General features: G+C 37.4%; 1 protein-coding gene across 1 annotated transcript in view; it reads right to left on the reverse strand.

Annotated features, from left to right (window-relative positions):
• Positions 1 to 18,499, reverse strand: part of CD2AP (CD2 associated protein) — a 156,819-nt gene that overhangs the window by 70,637 nt on the left and 67,683 nt on the right. The window contains exons 4-5 of the mRNA XM_023212978.3: positions 17,021 to 17,121; positions 7,112 to 7,232 (exon numbers count right to left, since the gene is read on the reverse strand). Coding sequence (XP_023068746.1) covers positions 7,112 to 7,232; positions 17,021 to 17,121 — 222 coding nt within the window. The remainder of the gene's footprint in view (positions 1 to 7,111; positions 7,233 to 17,020; positions 17,122 to 18,499) is intronic.

Here is an 18,499-nt window from a genome sequence, read left to right on the forward strand (position 1 = left end):
GGCATCCAAAGTCATATTAAGTAGCCATTGACCTCAGGCTTTTTTCATTACTTTGTAGCATGTATAGTATGTAGCACTTACAGAGAGCTGCAAACTAATGTAAGAGTACATTTGAACTCCTTTGAAAGGCTAATGAGCTTTAAAGAAAAGGACTCTTTAAAGGCAATCTGCAATGAATATACGGTAGAGCATAATATTGTACACAAACGTTTGGTGCCCCTCCTTGTAAGAAAATTACATATCCCCACCCTGCTGCACCAACGCATGCATGACCATAACCGCCAAATACAATGTTAGTGGAAATGACATGTCAATTTTGGACAGAAGCTTTAAAAGCCATCCTCCTTTTTCCCTGCCTCTTCAAGGATTAAAGAGTTGCCGATTATATTTTCTAATGTTTCCTGTGACATTTCTGAGATGAAAATTTGCATATTAAGCAAAATGAAGTGGCAAACAAATTTCTAAATATTACATTTAGAAATATCTTCCTCCAACATTTTTGATACCTACCTAAAGTAACTCAAGACATTTTATTCTGTAAGTATACTTACTTCACATTTGTCCTCCCCCTAGAGATGTGACCCTTGCACCTCTGGACTACAGAGGGATTACATACGCTCAGAAAATCAGAACTGAATAAATACAAAGGTTAAGAAATGTTCACTTGTTAAAATAGCTTCTACTTCTTCCTTTGGTCGCATGTTTATTCTAAAAATTATAGCAGAGTTCAAACTATTCATCAAACCAATTTTTAAAATGTGATACAAAGTTTTATTTGTTCATTTCTTGCAGGTGAAGGACTCTGATGACATACTGGGCCTGAGATTCTTTGCCATAGTCCTTAACTACTACGCAACCGCAACCAACTTCTTTATAGGGTTTTCCCTCTCTGTCAGTTTTACAGAGAGGCCTACACATTCCCCTAGTTGCTTGTTGTCATTAACCTTAATTAAGCTGATTTGGTGTTCAGCACAAAGGGCCTCCACCAACTTGACATACAAAGGTTCATCACAGTTGGATGCAAGCACACAAACATCAGCTTGCCACTTGTCTAAGGCTTGGCCAGCTTCACAAATTCCACTGCTAGGCTACTGTGCATGAAGGTAGTCTTTGGAATCTCCTGTAAAGCAGTAGCAGTATTAACATCCATTACATCTTCAGCAACAACACCCTCTTCTACCACAGCAGTGGGTTCAGGTGAAGCCGAATCTTCAACACAACCAAGTCTTTGCTTAAGCAAGACCTGTTGGTGGAAGGCAAAGAGCCACCAAACTAATTTATGTCTTCACTTGATAACTTAAAAATTATTACTATAATTAACTGAAAACTCTGACCTGAAAATCTGTTATATACCAGTAATTTCTCCTCACAATCTCCTATTCCTAGCTCTCATTACTAGATCTGTTATATACTGTCCACTTTGTAGAACAATTACTGGTATTTTATGACTATGTAAAGTAACATTTTTTCCTCTCACTTTCTAAAATTCAAGAGGTTTCTTCTACATCAATCTTTTAGAAACTAAATTCATGTTGGTTTTTCTATACTCACAATTTATTGATAAACCATGAATTATAATATTGCTTTCTAAGCATTCATCCTTTCAAGCCTAATTAATGTTAGATGGCTTTTATACTAAAAAGCAAATGAACACAGGCAATATAATTGTAGCTTGCGATGTGTAGATAACTAAAACTTGGAAGAAAAATTAAATTTCCTTAGAAGTAAAGCAAACTCGGCCAGGCGTGGGGGCTCATGCCTGTAATCCCAGCACTTTGGGAGGCCGAGGTGGGCAGATCTCGAGGTCAGGAGATTGAGACCATCCTGGGTAACACGGGTGAAACCCCATCTCTACTAAAAATACAAAAAAAAGAAAAAAAGTTAGTCGGGCATGGTGGCGGGCACCTGTAGTCCCAGCTACTCGGGAGGCTGAGGCAGGAAAATGGCATGAACCCGGAAGGCAGAGCTTGCAATGAGCCGAGATTGCACCACTGCACTCCAGTCTGGGCAACAGAGCGAGACTCCGTCTCAAAAACATACATACATACATACATAAATAGAAGTAAAGCAAACTCAATTACTCATTTCATATATTTCTATGGTCAATGGGCTTAGAAATAAAATCATTAGAGATGAAAATATACCTTCTGGTATTAAATTGGAATTAGAGGTACCAGTAAAGATGGATAAACAGATGAATGATCAAGACATATGGGTAGAGGTACGGGATTGTATGTGCGTGTAAGCATTTTCCAGCTTAATCTACTAAGAAGGCTTAGAAGCATTACCCCAGTAGCAATGACCACACGTCGAAACACTATTCCTCTCTTAAAAAAAACCAAAAAGTTTGCCTTGATAAATAGCTGATTCCATGACTAGGATAGGGAAGGTTCAAAATGAGCTTGGAGTATCTTATATCACAGAGTAAGGAAGTTCACAGAAAATGATGGAGACATGTCAAAATGATATAATATTGCAAACTAATCCATAATGACAAACCAGATCTATGATTGCCTAGGACTGAGGGCAGAAAAAGAAATGGACTGCAAAAAGCATGAGCAATATTTTGGGGGTGATGGAAATGTTCTGTACATGTTTTCATGGATTTATACATCTGTCAAACTCATCAGATTGTATATTTTAAAGGGACCATTCCTTCTGAAACTATTCCAAACAACAGAAAAAGGACTCCTCCGTAACTCATTATATGATGCCAACATCATCCTGATACCAAAACTTGGCATGGACACAACAAAAAAGAGAAAATTTCAGGCCAATATCCCTGATGAACATCGAGGCAAAAATCCTCAATAAACATACTGGCAAACCGAATCCAGCAGCACATAAAACAGCTTATCCACCACGATCAAGTCGGCTTCATCCCTGGGATGCAAGGCTGGTTCAACATATGCAAATCAACAAACATAATCCATCACCCAAACAGAATCAATGACAAAAACCACATAATTATCTCAATATATGCAGAAAAGGCCTTCGATAAAATTCAACACTGCTTCATGCTAAAAAACTCAACAAATTAGGTATTGATGGAACATATCTCAAAATAATAAGAGCTATTTATGACAAACCCACAGCCAACATCATACTGAATAGCAAAAGCTGGAAACATTCCCTTTGAAAACCAGCACAAGACAAGGATGCCCTCTCTCACCACTCTATTCAACATAGTGTTGGAAGTTCTGACCAGGGTAATCAGGCAAGAGAAAGAAAGGATATTCAAATAGGAAGAGAGGAAGTAAAATTATCTTTGTTTGCAGATGACACGATTGTATATTTAGGAAATGCCATCATCTTAGCCTAAAATCTCCTTAAACTGATACGCAACTTCAGCAAAGTCTCAGGATACAAAATCAATGAGCAAAAATCACAAGCATTCCTATACATCAATAAAAGACAAACAGAGAGCCAAATCATGAGCAAACTCCCATTCACAATGGCTGCAAAGGGAATAAAATACCTAGGAATACAACTTACAAGGGATGTGAAGGACCTCTTCAAGGAGAACTACAAACCACTGCTCAAGGAAATAAGAGAGGACACAAACAAATGGAAAAACACTCCATGCTAATGGATAGGAATATTCAATATCATGAAAACGGCCACACTGCCCAAAGTAATTTATAGATTTGATGCTATTCCCATCAAGCTACCATTGACTTTCTTCACAGAATTACACAAAAACTACTTTAAATTTTATATGGAACCAAAAAAGAGCCCATATAGCCACGACAATTATAAGCAAAAAGAACAAAGCTGGAGACATCATGCTACCTGACTTCAAACTATACTACAAGACTATAGGAACCAAAAACAGCATGGTCTGGTACCAAAACAGATATACAGGCCAACAGAACAGGACAGAGGTCTCAGAAATAATACCACACATCTACAACCACCTGATCTTTGACAAACCTGACAAAAACAGGCAATGGGGAAAGGATTCCCTATTTAATAAATGTTGCTGGAAAAACTGGTTAGACATATACAGAAAACTGAAACTGGACGCCTTCCTCATACCTTATACAAAAATTAACTCAAGATGGATTAAAGATCTAAACATAAGACCTAAAGCCATAAAAACTCTAGAAAAAAACATAGGCAATACCAGGACATAGGCATGGGCAAAGACTTCATGTCTAAAACACCACAAGCAATGGTAACAAAAGCCAAAATTGACAAATGAGATCTAACTAAACTAAAGAGCTTCTGTACAGCAAAAGTAACTATCATCAGAGTGAACACGCAACCTACAGAATGGGAGAAAATTTCTGCAATCTATTCATCTAACAAAGAGCTAACATCCAGAATCTACAAAGAACTTAAAACATATTTACAAGATAAAACCCCATCAAAAGGTGGGCAAAGGATATGAATAGACACTTTTCAAAAGAAGACATTTATGCAGCCAAAAAACATGAAAAAAAGCTCATCATCACTGGTTATCAGAGAAATGCAAATCAAAACCACAATGAGATACTATCTCATGCCAGTTAGAATGGCGATCATTAAAAAGTCAGGAAACAACAGATGCTGGAGAGGATGTGAAGAAATGTGAACGCCTGTACAATGTCCATGGGAGTGTAAATTAGTTCAACCATTATGGAAGACAGTGTGGCGATTCCTCAAGGATCTAGAACTAGAAATACCATTTGACTCAGAAATCCCATTACTGGGTATACACCCAAAGGATTATAAATAATTCTACTATAAAGACACATGCACACATGTTTATTGCAGCACTTATTTACGACAGCAAAGACTTGGAACCAACACAAATGCCCATCAATGTTAGAATGGATAAAGAAAATGTGGCACATATACACACGGAATACTATGCAGCCATAAAAACGAATGAGTTCAGCTGGGCACAGTGGCTCACGCCTGTAATCTCAGCACTTTGGGAGGCCAAGGCAGGCGGATCACCTGAGGTTGGGAGTTCAATACCAGCCTGACCAACAGGGAGAAACCCCGTCTCTACTAAAAATACAAAAAATTAGCCAGGCGTGGTGGCACGTGCCTGTACCCCAGCTGCTTGGGAGGCTGAGGCAGGATAATCGCTTGAACCCGGGAGGCAGAGGTTGTGGTGAGCTGAGACTGCATTACTGCACTCCAGCCTGAGCAACAAGAGTAAAACTTCATCTCAAAAAAAAAAAAAGAATGAGTTCATGTCCTTTGCAGGGTCATTAATGAAGCTGGAAATCATCATTCTCAGGAATAGAAAAACACCACATGTTCTCACTCATAAATGGGAGCTGAACAATAAGAACATAGGGGAACAGGGAGGGGAACATCACATAATGGGGCCTGTTCGGAGGGTGGGAGGCAAGGGGAGGGATAGCATTAGGAGAAATACCTAATGTAGATGACGGGTTGATAGGTGCAAACCATCATGGCACGTGTAATAATAAGAGCTATTTATGTAATAAACCTGCACGTTCAGTACATGTATCCCAGAACTTAAAGTATAACAAAAAAAAAAGGAAAAAAATTGCATTCTCTTACCACTAGTGCACTGAGTTTATAAATCCATTTGCTATACCAACTTTGTTTTCCTACTTAATTTCAAAATTTTTACTCTTCCATATGTAAGACAATGAAGGTGCTGATAAAAAAAAGAAAAAAAAAACTGACAGCTCACAACAATCTATGATGCTGCAAACATCTTTATGCTTAGAAACTACCTGTCAATTCATGAAACAGCCCTTTCATGTTAAAAAAAAAAAAATTATTCCTGTTTTGTAAACGAAAAAAATACAGTTAAGCAAAGACAACTAAGACATAGTTTCTGCCATCATGGAAGACTAACACCTTAATATGATCTTGTAACTAAAGATAGATTAAAACAAAAAATATAGCACTGGGACACAATGAAAAGTATTCAGTACATAAGCAGTCTGAGCAATCTTACAAATTCATCTCATTATTTTTAATATTTAGTTTTCATATGTTTGCATTAAGCCAGTTCTAAAAACAAAAACCAATGATACTGGCAACCTTAAGGTTATGGTCTACTCCTAGTATCTACAAATCTATCTAATCATAAAATTGTCAAATAATATTAACCTAACGTAAATCCCTGAAAATTCTCACTACATATACATTTCCATCAAGAAAAACATATTCTTGGCCGGGCGCGGTGGCTCAAGCCTGTAATCCCAGCACTTTGGGAGGCCGAGACGGGCGGATCATGAGGTCAGGAGATCGAGACCATCCTGGTCTACACGGTGAAACCCCGTCTCTACTAAAAATACAAAAACTAGCCGGGCGAGGTGGCGGGCGCCTGTAGTCCCAGCTACTCCGGAGGCTGAGGCAGGAGAATGGCGTAAACCCGGGAGGCGGAGCTTGCAGTGAGCTGAGATCCGGCCACTGCACTCCAGCCCGGGCGACAGAGCAAGACTCCGTCTCAACAAAAAAAAAAAAAAAAAAAAAAGAAAAACATATTCTTATCCCTACACTTCCACTTGTAAATTCGAGACCTCTTTTAGAAAACAAAACAAAACTCTCCTAATTCCTACAACAATTCTTAAAAGTAACAAAATTTAAATCCATCTTTGGGATAAAATTTTGTCAATCATACTCTTAAATGGTGAGCAAATTAAGAAGAATTTGTGGGTGAGTCTCTAAACAACTAACATCACAAAAAAACTAAATGACATTTGGCTGCCCAGAATAAACAAAATCTATTATGTGAATACAGAAAATAACAAAAGTAAGGTTGTTTCTTATTTCTAAAATTTCCGAAGTATTCAACAGTCCATTTGTAAACTCGGCAGGCCAAAAATGCATATGAATATATCTTTACTAGGAAGAAATCAGATAACCTAAGATGAATCATTTTAAACTCAGGGTACTAAAAATTTACTTAAATCAGAAAAATCAGTTAAAGCAGAAATCAGAGAAAGAAAAATAATTGAACCAGATATTTAATTCAGTTTAGGTCCCCATCATAATTTGCTTTTTTAAAGTAGACTAATTGAAGCTGACTGAAAGTTCAAAAGAAAGAACAGAGTTTCAAAAAATACAAAATAAAACACTAGATGATATAGAAAATTTATTTAAATCAATTAAAAATTTTTAAAAAATAGTCTACCTGAATCATCCTGGGCTTCACGAGTTTCACCATCATCTGTTACCTCTAGTTCTTTCACAAAATTTGAGGGAAACAATCCCAACTTGTTGTTCAGGGTTCCACTCCACCAGCCTTCTTCTACCTGAAAAAGTTCACAATTCAAAAGTAAAAACAACTTCTGTTAAGTGAAAATCATCACCCTATGGGAAAATTAAGCTACAAAAGCAAATGGCCACAAAACCAGCACTGTGAAATCAGCACTTTAAAATTTAAAACACAATGAAGAAAATACATTTTAAGTGGATTAAATTTTAGTGGATTATTCATATATGGGATTAATCATGTATCAACTGCACTCTGCAACATTTACAATGAGAACTTGTAATCAATCGCAATCTATGAAGCACTTTTCATGAAAATATGAGATAACCATATATCCTGTATTAACAGCCAGAAGTACATAGCTTCTGGAATGTCACACTTGTAAACACTACTCAGCCTTGATTTGTATATTATTTGAAGTATTTGGAAATGTTTTATTTGAAAAAAATTTGATGATTCTAAGAATGCAACTTCCTGGACAGGCACGGTCATTGAGGTCTGTAATCCCAGCACTTTGACAGCCCAAGGTAGGCAGACTGCTTGATCAGAAGTTTGAGACCAGCCTGGGCAACGTGGTGAAATCCCATCTCTAAAAAAAATACGAAAGTAAGCTGGATATGGTGGTTGGTGCCTGTAGTCCCAGTTACTGGGCAGGCTGAGCCTGATTGTGCCACTGGACTCCAGCCCAGGTGACAGAGGAGAGACCCTGTCTCAAAAAAAGAAAAAAGAAAATAAATATAACTTCCTAAATGGCACAGAAAATTGCTAAACCTATTACTTGAACAGTGATTCTTAGCTTAAATATAATTTCCTACTTTTAAAAACCCAGATGTCAAGCTCCACTAAACACCTTCCTTCAAACAGATACATCCTAATGAATCAAACACTTCAGAAAAACATTTACACTTACTAATAAGATTACTCAATTTCCATGAAATTACTTAATATTTAACAACTTTAAAAATGTATAGCTTCTGATATGGATATTAAGGAGTGCTAACAGGTTAAAAACATTTTTTTAGGCCAGGTGCAATGGCTCATGCCTATAATCCCAATGCTTTGGGAGGCCAAAGATCACCTGTGGTCAGGAGTTTGAGACCAGCCTGGCCAACATGGTAAAACCCCATCTCTACTAAAAAAAAAAAAAAAAAAAAAAAAAATTAGCCAGGTGTGGTGGTGCACGCCTGCAGTCCCACCTACATGGGAGGCTGAGGCAGGAGAATCAGCTGAAACTGGGAAGCAGAGGTTGCAGTGAGCTGAGATGGTGCTGCTGCTCTCCACCCTGGGCAATACAGTGAGACTCCAGCTCAAAAACAAAAAAAAAAAGAAAAAGAAAATTTAAAAAAGAGTAAACTATTCACTGTCAAAATGTACTTAGCAGCACTACACACAATATAGCTAGAAAAAGATCTATTTCTTGTTTAAAATATTTTTAATTGTTTTCCATCTCATAAAAGGTAGGCAACCTTTTACTAAGTTATTCATCTAACAGCCACTATGTTAACTACTAGGGAAAGATTCAAACTTGCATATGAGAAATCCCTGTTCTTCAATAAAACATCTAAAGAAAAAAACAATAAGCAGATGGCTACAATACAATGTAAGGGGTACTATAACTAACATATGAACAAAATACTGCTAGGAACAAATAGAAAGGGCTTGAAAGAATAAAAAAAAAAATGCTCCCCTCAAAAAGGAAATGACCAAAACAATGTGATATTAAAGGCTGAATAAAAGTAAAACTATAATGACTTACAAATAAATGATTTATTCATGGAAGGTATAGCTAAAATACAAAATGGGTGCTAGAATACAAGCTGTTTGAGGGAGAAAAGGAAGGCAGTAGAGCATGAAGTGACCAGAATTTTTATCAGACTTAAGGAAGCACCAAAGAACTGGAAGTGATCCAAACTAGTTGTGATGGAAGACACGTAGACCAAACTAGAATAGATACAACAAAGGGAGAGAAACATCAGCTGTCTATTATCTATACCTGGAATCCCCATTGGCAACAACTGAGGAGATAGGGTTACTTAAAGAATTCTTAGGAGGCAGAGTAGTACAGTGGTAAAAAACTCAAAAATAGACTGCATGACAATCTGCAATTGCAAAAACACAGAACCAGCCCAAATGCCTATCAATCAACAAGTGGATTTAAAAAGAAAATGTGGTGTGTATATATATATACACATATCATGGAATACTACTCAGCCATCAAAAGGAATAAAATAATGGCATTCACAGCAACATGGATGGAATTGGAGAGTATTATTCTAAGTGAAGTAACTGAGGAATGGAAAACCAATAATCGTATGTTCTCACTCATATGTGGGAGCTAAGTTATGAGGATGCAAAGGCATAAGAATGATACACAGGACTTTGGGGCCTTGGGGGGAAAGAATGGGGGTGGCGGGGGATAAAAGACTACACATTGGATACAGTGTGCACTGCTCAGGTGACGGGTGCACCAAAATCTCAGAAATCACCACTAAAGAATGTACTCATCTAATCAAACACCACCTGTTCCCCAAAAACCTATTGAAATAAAAAAATTTTTAAATTAAGAAAAAACAGACTGCAAGGATTGAAATTCAGACTTAGATGGCTGCAAGAAGATCTCTCATCCTACAACTGTGACCTTGACACTCCTCCCACCAAGAAGTGGTGGTCTCTGTTCCCTAACCCTTAAATCCTGGTGGCTTATGACTCACCTGTAACCAACAGATGCTAGTTGGTAAAGGGCAATAAAGCTAACATCACATGTGCTGAAATGCTTGCACTTAAGAGCTGTGAAATGCCATATAAAAAGTCCGATGACCTTGAGATGCCCGTACTGTAAGAAAGTCAACCCAAATGGAAAGGCTAACATAATGGCTCTCCAACTGGCAGTTCCAGTCTTCAAGGTTTCTAGGCACCAGATACGTGAGTGAAAAAAACTTCCTATTATTCCAAAAGACCCCAGCATTGAATCTTTCCAGCTGAGGGCCCCAGACAAGCCATTCGGGCTATACCCCATTTGAATTCTTGACTCACAGGCATAATACAACCGTTGTTCTTTGCCACCAAGTTTGAGATGGCTTGGTATGCAGCAACAGTAACTAAAACAGCCACCACTTATCTTCCTTGATTGAGTCTCTTCCTATGTACAATGGGGATAAAAATACCTATCTTCTTAGATAGTTTTTAAAACTTCCAAGGACATAATACATTTGAAATTCCCAGCACAGTGCTTCAAACATAACATAAGCTCAAAAAATGTTAACTACTATTACAGAAACCAAGCGAAAATAAAATAGAACAGCCTTTTGTATAAACACAAAGTTTGTATAAACATAAACACTAGTGATAAAGTACATTACATGTGTTTTGACACAAAATCAATCCATGCTATAATACATGATATCAAAATATACACGTTGAAAACATGACCTTCAACTGCAAAATTAAACTTAAATACTCCTTCAAATGATAAAAGCAGAGATGTGAAAAATTATTTAAAATGTTTTTTTCATTTTTTTATTTTCATAGGTTATTGGGGGAACGGTGGTGTTAGGTTACATAAGTTATTTAGTGGTGATCTGTGAGATTCTGGTGCACCCATCACCTGAGGAGTATACACTGCACCCAATTTGTAGTCTTTTATGATTCATCCCCTTCCCACCCTCTCCCCCCGAGGCCCCAAAGTCCACTGTGTCACTCTTATGCCTTTGCATCCTCATAGCTTAGCTCCCACTTAAAAGTGAGAACATACGATGTTTGGTTTTCCATTACTCAGTTACTTCACTTAGAGTAACAGTCTCCAGCCTCATTCAGGTCACTGCGAATGCCATGAAACCATTCCTTTTTATGGCTGAGTAGTATTCCAGCATATACATACATACCACAGTTTCTTTGTCCACTCATTGATTGATGGGCATTAAGGCTGGTTCTACATTTTTGCCATTGTGAACTGTGCTGCTATAAACATGTCTGTGCAAGTATCTTTTTCATATAATGACTTCTTTTCCTCTGGGATTGTAGTGGGATTGCTGGATCAAGTGATAGTTCTACTTTTAGCTCTTAAATGAATCTCCACACTGTTTTCCATAGTGGCTGTACTAGTTTACATTCCCACCAGAAATACAGAAGTGTTCCCTGTTCACCACATCCACACCAACATCTATTATTTTTTGTTTGTTTGTTTTAATGGTCATTCTTGCAGGAGTAAGGTGGTATCACATTGTGGTTCTGATTTGCATTTCCCTGATAATTGGTGATGTTGAATATGTCTTCATGTTTGTTGGCCATTGCACATCTTCTTTTGAGAACTGTTTATTCGTGTCTTTAAACCACTTTTTGATGGGATTGTTTTTTTCTTGCTAATTTGAGTTCATTGTAGATTCTGGATAGTAGTCCTTTTGTCAGATGTATAGATTGTGAAGATTTTCTCCCACTCTGTGGCCTGTTTACTCTGTCGACTATTCCTTTCACCATACAAAAGCTCTTTAGTTTAATTAGGTTGTAGCTATTTATCTCTGTTTTCAGTGCATTTGCTTTTGGGTTCTTGGTCATGAAATCCTTGCCAAAGTCAATGTCTAGAAGGGTTTTTCCAATGTTATCTTCAAGAATTTTTAGAGTTTCAGGTCTTACACTTAAGTCCTTGATCCATCTTGAGTTGATTTTTGTATAAGGTGAGAGATGAGGATCCAGTTTCATTCTCCTGCATGTGGCTAGCCAACTATCCCAGCACCATTTGTTGAAAAGGATGTCCTTTCCCCACTTTGTGTTTTTGTTTGCTTTGTCAAAGATCAGTTAGCTGTAAGTATTTGGGTTTATTTATGGGTTCTCTATTCTGTTCCATTGGCCAATATGCCTGTTTTTATACCAGTACCATGCTGTTTTGGTGACTATGGCCTTATAATTTGAAATCACGTAATGTGAGGTCTCCAGATTTGTTATTTATGCTTAGTCCTGCTTTGGCGATGCAGGCTCATTTTGGTTCCATATGAATTTTAGCATTGTTTTTTCTAATTCTGTGAAGAATGATGGTGGTGCGTATAGGAATTCTGTTGAATTTGTAGATTGCTTTTAGCAGTATGGTCATTTTCACAATACTGATTCTACACCCATCCATGACCATGAGATGTGTTTCCATTTGTTTTTGTCACCTATGATTTCTTTCAGTAGGGTTTTGTAGTTTTCCTTGTAGAGGTCTTTTGACTCCTTAGTTAGGTATTCCTAAGCATCTTTTTTTTTTTTTTTTTTTTTTTGCAGCTATTGTAAAAGGGGTTGAGTTCTTGATTTGATTCTCCGCACAACTGTTGTTGGTATATAAAAGAGCTACTGATTTGCATACATTAATTTTGTACCCGGAAACTTTGCTGAATTCTTTTATGAGTTCTAGGAGCTTTCAAAGGAGTCTTTAGGGTTTTCAAGGTAAACGATCATATCATCAGCAGTTTGACAGTCTGACTTCCTCTTTACTGAGTTGGATGCCCTTTCTTTCTTTCTCTTGTCTAATTACTCTGACTAGGACTTCCAGTACTATATGGAAGAGGAGTGGTGAGAGCAGGCATCCTTATCTTACTCCAGTTCACAAAGGGAATGCTTTCAATTTTTCCCCTTTCAGTATTATGCTGGCTGTGGATTTGTCACAGACAGCTTTTATTACGCTGAGGTATGTCCCTTGTATGCCAATTTTGCCGAGAGTTTTAATCATAAAGCAATGTTGGATTTTGTCAAATGCTTTTTCTGCATCTATTGAGATGATCATGTGATTTTTGTTTTTTAATTCTGTTTATGTGACGTATCGCATTTACTGACTTGTGTATGTTAAACTATCCCTGCATCCCTGATATGAAACCCAGTTGATCATGGTGCATTATCTTTTTGATATGTTGTTGGATTCAGTTAGCTAGTACTTTGTTAAGGATTTTAGCATCTATATTCATCAGGGATATTGGTCTATAGTTTTCTTTTTTTGTTATGTCTTTTCCTAGTCTGGGTATTAGGGTGATACTAGCTTCACAGAATGATTTAGGGAGGGTTCCCTCTCTCTATCTCCTGAAATAGTGTCAACAGGATTGGTACCAATTATTTGAATGTCTGGTAGAATTCTGCTGTGAATCCATCTGGTCCTGGACCTTTTTTGTTGGTGGTGGTAATTTTTTAATTACCATTTCAACCTCGCTGCTTGCTATTGTTCTGTTCAGCATGTGTAATTCTTCCTGATTTAATCAAGGATTGTACCTTTATAGGAATTCAGCCATCTCCTCTAGGTTTTCTAGTTTATGCATGGAAAAAAGTTCATAGTAGCCTTGAATGATCTGTTGTATTTCTGTGGTGTCAGCTGTAATATCTCCAGTTTTGTTTCTAACTGAGCTTATTTGGATTTTCTCTCTTCTTTTCTTGGTTAATCTTGCTAATGGTCTCTCAATCCTATTTATCTTTTCAAAGAACCAGTTTTTAATTTATCTTTTGTATTTTTTGTTTGTTTCAATTTCACTTAGTTCTGCTCTGATCTTGGTTATTTCCTTTATTCTGCTGAGTTTGGGTTTGGTTTGTTCTTCTTTCTCTCATTCGGTGACCTTAGATTGTCTGTCCGTGCTCTTTCATAGTCTCTGATGTAGGCATTTAGGGCTATCAACTTTTAACTTTTAAGTTGACTTAAGTTAAAAGTTAGGTTATTAACTATTAATTTTCCTCTTAGCACCGCCTTTGCTGTATCCCAGAGGTCTTGAAAGGTGTGTCACTATTGTTGTTCAGTAAGAAGAATTTTTAAATTTCCATCTTGATTTCATTTCTGACCCAATGATCATTCAGGAGTAGGTTATTTAATTTCCATTATTTGCATGGTTTTGAAGACTCCTTTGATTTCCAGTTTTATTCCACTGTGGTATGAGAGAGTGCTTGATATAATTTCAATTTTCTTAAATTTACTGAGGCTCATTTTGTGGCCTATGTTGAATAGAATGTATATTCTGTGGTGGTTGAGCAGAATGTTCTGCAAATATCTGTTAACTCCATTTGTTCCAGGGTATAGTTTAAATTCATTGTTTCTTTGTTGACTTTGTCTTGATGACCTGTCTAGTACTGTCAGTGGAGTACTGAAGTCCCCCACTATTATTGTGTTACTCTCATTTCTTAGGCCTATTAGTAATTGTCTTATAAATTAAAGAGCTCCAGTGTTAGGTGCATATATATATATAGAACTGTGATGTTTTCTTGTTGGACAAGGCCTTTTATCATTATGTAATGTCCCTCTTTGTCTTTTAAACTGCTGTTAATTTAAAGTTTGTTTTGTCTGATCTAAGAATAGCTACTCCTGCTGTCCATTTGCATGAAATATCTTTTTCTACATCTTTACCTTAAGTTTATAATTCCTTAAGTGTTAGGTGAGTCTCTCGAAGGCAGCAGAGGGTTGTTGAATTCCCGTACATTCTGCAGTTATGTATCTTTTACATGGAACATTTAGGCCATTTACATTCAACATTAGTATTGAGATGTGAGATACCATTCCATTCATTGGGGTATTTGTTGCCTGTATACTTTGGTTTTTTTGTTTTTGCTTTTTAACTTGTATTTTTGTTTTATAGGTCCTGTGAGATTTATATTTCAAACAGGTTCTATTTTGATGTGTTTCCAGGATTTGTTTCAAGATTTAGAGCTCCTTTTAGCAGTTCTTGTAGTACTGGCTTGGTAGTGGTGAATTCTCTCGGCATTTGTTTGTCTGAAAAAAGACTGTATGTTTCCTTCATTTATGAAGCTAAGTTTTGCTGGATACAAAATTCTTGGCTGATAATTGTTTTGTTGAGGAGGTTCAAGATAGGACCCCAAATCCCTTCTAGCTTGTATGGTTTCTGCTGAGAAATCTGCTGTTAATCTGATAGACTGTCCTTTATAGGTTACCTGGTGCTTCTGCCTCACAGCTCTTAAAATTCTTTCCTTCGTCTTAACTTTTAGATAACCTGATGACAATGTACCTAGGCGATAATCTTATTGTGATAAATTTCCCAGGTGTCCTTTGAACTTCCTATATTTGGATGTCTAGGTCTCTGGCAAGGCCGGGGAAGTTTTTCTGATTATTCCCCCAAATATGTTTTTTAAACTTTTAGATTTCTCTTCTTCCTCAGGAAGGCCAATTATTCTTGGGTTTGGTCATTTAACATAACCCCAGACTTCATGGGGGCTTGGTTCATATTATCTTATTCTTTGTCTTTGTTGGATTGAGTTAACTCAAAAACCTTGTCTTCAAAATCTGAAGTTCTTTCTTCTGCTTATTCAATTCTATTGCTGAAACTTTTCAGAGCATTTTGCACTTCCGTAAGTGCATCCATTGTTTCCTGAAGTTTTAATTATTTTTTATTTATGGTATCTATTTCACTGAATTCTTCTCCCTTCACTTCTTCTATCATTTTTTTTTTATTTCCTTAAATTGGGCTTCGTCTTTCTCTGATGTCTCCCTGATTAGCTGAATAACTTACCTTCTGAATTCTTTTTCGGGTAAATCAGGGATTGATTCTTGGTTTGGATCCCTTGCTGGTGAGCTAGTGTGATTTTTGGGGGGTGGTAAAGAACCTTGTTTTGTCTTATTACCAGAGTTGGTTTTCTGATTCCTTCTCATTTGGGAAGGCTCTGTCAGAGGGAAGTGTAGGGCTCAAGGCTGTTTAGATTCTTTTTGTCCCATGGGGTGCTCCTTTATGTAGTATTCTTCCTGTTTTCCCAGGGATGTGGCTTCCTGAGAGCCGAACTGTAGTGATTATCTCTCTACTGCCACGCAGCTAGTCTACCAGGCTCTGGGCTGGTACTGGGGGTTGTCTGCACAGCGTCCCGTGACGTGAACCATCTGTGGGTCTCTCAGCCATGGATACCAGCACCTGCTCCGGTGGAAGTGGCAGTTGGGGTTGGAGGTGGGAGTGGGGGCAGGTTAAAATGAACTCTGTGAAGGTTCTTAGCTCTGGTTGTTTAATGCACTATTTTTGTGCTGGTTGGCCTCCTGCTGGGAGGTGGCACTCTCAAGAGAGCATTAGCTATGTAGTATGGGGAGGAACAGGTGGTGGGCAGGGTCTTGGAAATCCCAAAAGTATATGCCCTTTGTCTTCAGTTACTAGGGTGGGTAGGGAAGGACCATTAGGTGAGGGCAGGGCTAGGCATGTCTCATCTCAGAATCTCCTTGGGCGGATCTTGCTGCGACTGAGTATTTGGGGTGTCTCCCGGGTCCTACAGGAGCAGCTGCCTTCCTTCAGAGGGTCTGTGGGTTCTCTCCGCTTTCCTAACGTATTCCTGCAGTCAATCTAGAGCAAAAGTTCACGATGTGAGCCTCCACATGCTGCTCTGTCTGGCCCAGTGGGAGCTGCAATCTAGTCCTGCCTCCTGTCCACCATGATCTCTCTGTTTTTAAAATATTTTAAAATCCCTTTCTAAGATACCAAAATGTAGCAAAGTATTTTTATTAATATTTGAATGTGATAATTCAAACCAGGCAGAGCTTTTAAAAAGATTTTGCTTTGTATTCCTTTATTACACAAAAGGCAAAATTCCTTCTATTTCACTGCTTTGCGCCTATGGTAAATTCAGAATCAAAAAAAAGTCTTGTTTATGTTCTTAACTACTTAGATTACATTAATGTTTAGCTTTAAAGGGGCATTTTTATTCCTAAAGGCAGGAAATACAAATACATACATAAATACAGCACTGATGAGTAAAGAAACTCTTATATTTTAAAATTTAATTTTTTTTAAAAAGTGACAACAGTTCTCACAAAACACTAATATTCTTACAATTAATTTTTCTAAAATCCACAGCATCAATTACCATTGCTGTTTTATCTGTAACACATTTTTTCCTTACCTCTTCATTAATATCAATAATATCTCCCACTTTCAGCTCCAGTTCGTCCTCATTTTGTGGAATGTACTCAAAAAGAACTTTACACTGACGCTTCTTGGTCTCTAAAGAAAGTAACATAATAAGAAATTAGATTAAGAAAGATCATTTTTGAAAACAGTATATTTACATGCCATGTTTATAGTCATAGGACATTCTAAACAGCTAATCACGATCAGCCCTGGTTAGCTTTTTACCCCAAGCCCCACACTACACACATTAAGGCTTCAGGCAATAAAATCTGCTTATACATCTTATCCTACCATTTGCACAAAAGCAAAATATCCAAATACCCATTACCATTTTTGAGACTAAAAAAAACAGACAATAAAAGACACTTGGCACAACAAATTCATCAGACAAATTCTCTAGGTTAGTGATTTTCAGACTACTTCCTAATCAAGTCTGGGAATACTACTTAAAATTAGTACTTATACGACTGTAGAAAGAAGCAGTAATATGTACAAATCTCAAATTTATTTTATCTTCTTTAATAACTATTTTCAGACAGCTAAAAATGAAACCCACTTATGTGAAGATAATTTTACTTTCGCTTTTCAAACAAGCTTCATTTATTCAGAAATGATCATTTATAACCATTCGGACTTGTGTTCTCAACCTTTCTCAAGCTCTACGAACTGAGAACTCAGACTCACTCCCATCTTCAAAAATGAATCATTAAGCAGCTATGGGTGGATGACCAGGAATAGTTGACTACTTCTTGATATTCCAAGTGTGTTTCTTAGACCAGCAGCAACAGTATAACCCGGGAGCTTGTGAGATATGTACTATCTCAAGCTCCACCCCACATCTACTTAACAGGGACTGAGTAAAAAGTTCCCTCAAGATTCATATATTGAAACCCTAACACCCAATGAGTTTAGCAATAGTGCCTTTGTGGAAGTGGTAAATAGGGTTAAATGAGGTCCTAAGGGTTAACACCCTAATGAGATAGGACTAGTATCCTTATAAAGAGGAAGAGACATCAGCCCACCATTGCCCTCCCCAACCCTCCAATACAAAGGAAAGACCAAGCAAGAAAACAAGGAGACAGTGGTCCTCTACAAGCCAGAAGAGGGGCATCACCAGAAACCAACCCTGACAGCACCTTGATATTGGACTTCTAATCGTCCAAAACTGTGAGAAGATAAATCTGTTAAAGCTACTAAGTCTGTGGTATTTTGTCATGGTAGCCCTAGCAGACTGAATTTTGAATCAGAGCGTGCACATTAACAAGATCCCTCGGTGATTCTCAATCTTGTACCCAATAATTCAGTCACCCTGATCTTTGATTTCTTGAAAATGGAATACCCTATTTCCAATCTTGTACCCAATAATTCAGTCACCCTGATCTTTAATTTCTTGAAAATGGAATACCCTATTCCATCTCACACTTCAATGTACTGTTTTTTTTGTCAAGGAACTTTACTTTCACCCATGAAG

Source organism: Piliocolobus tephrosceles, chromosome 5 (assembly GCF_002776525.5).
Source record: "Piliocolobus tephrosceles isolate RC106 chromosome 5, ASM277652v3, whole genome shotgun sequence".
Classification (NCBI taxonomy): domain Eukaryota; kingdom Metazoa; phylum Chordata; class Mammalia; order Primates; family Cercopithecidae; genus Piliocolobus; species Piliocolobus tephrosceles.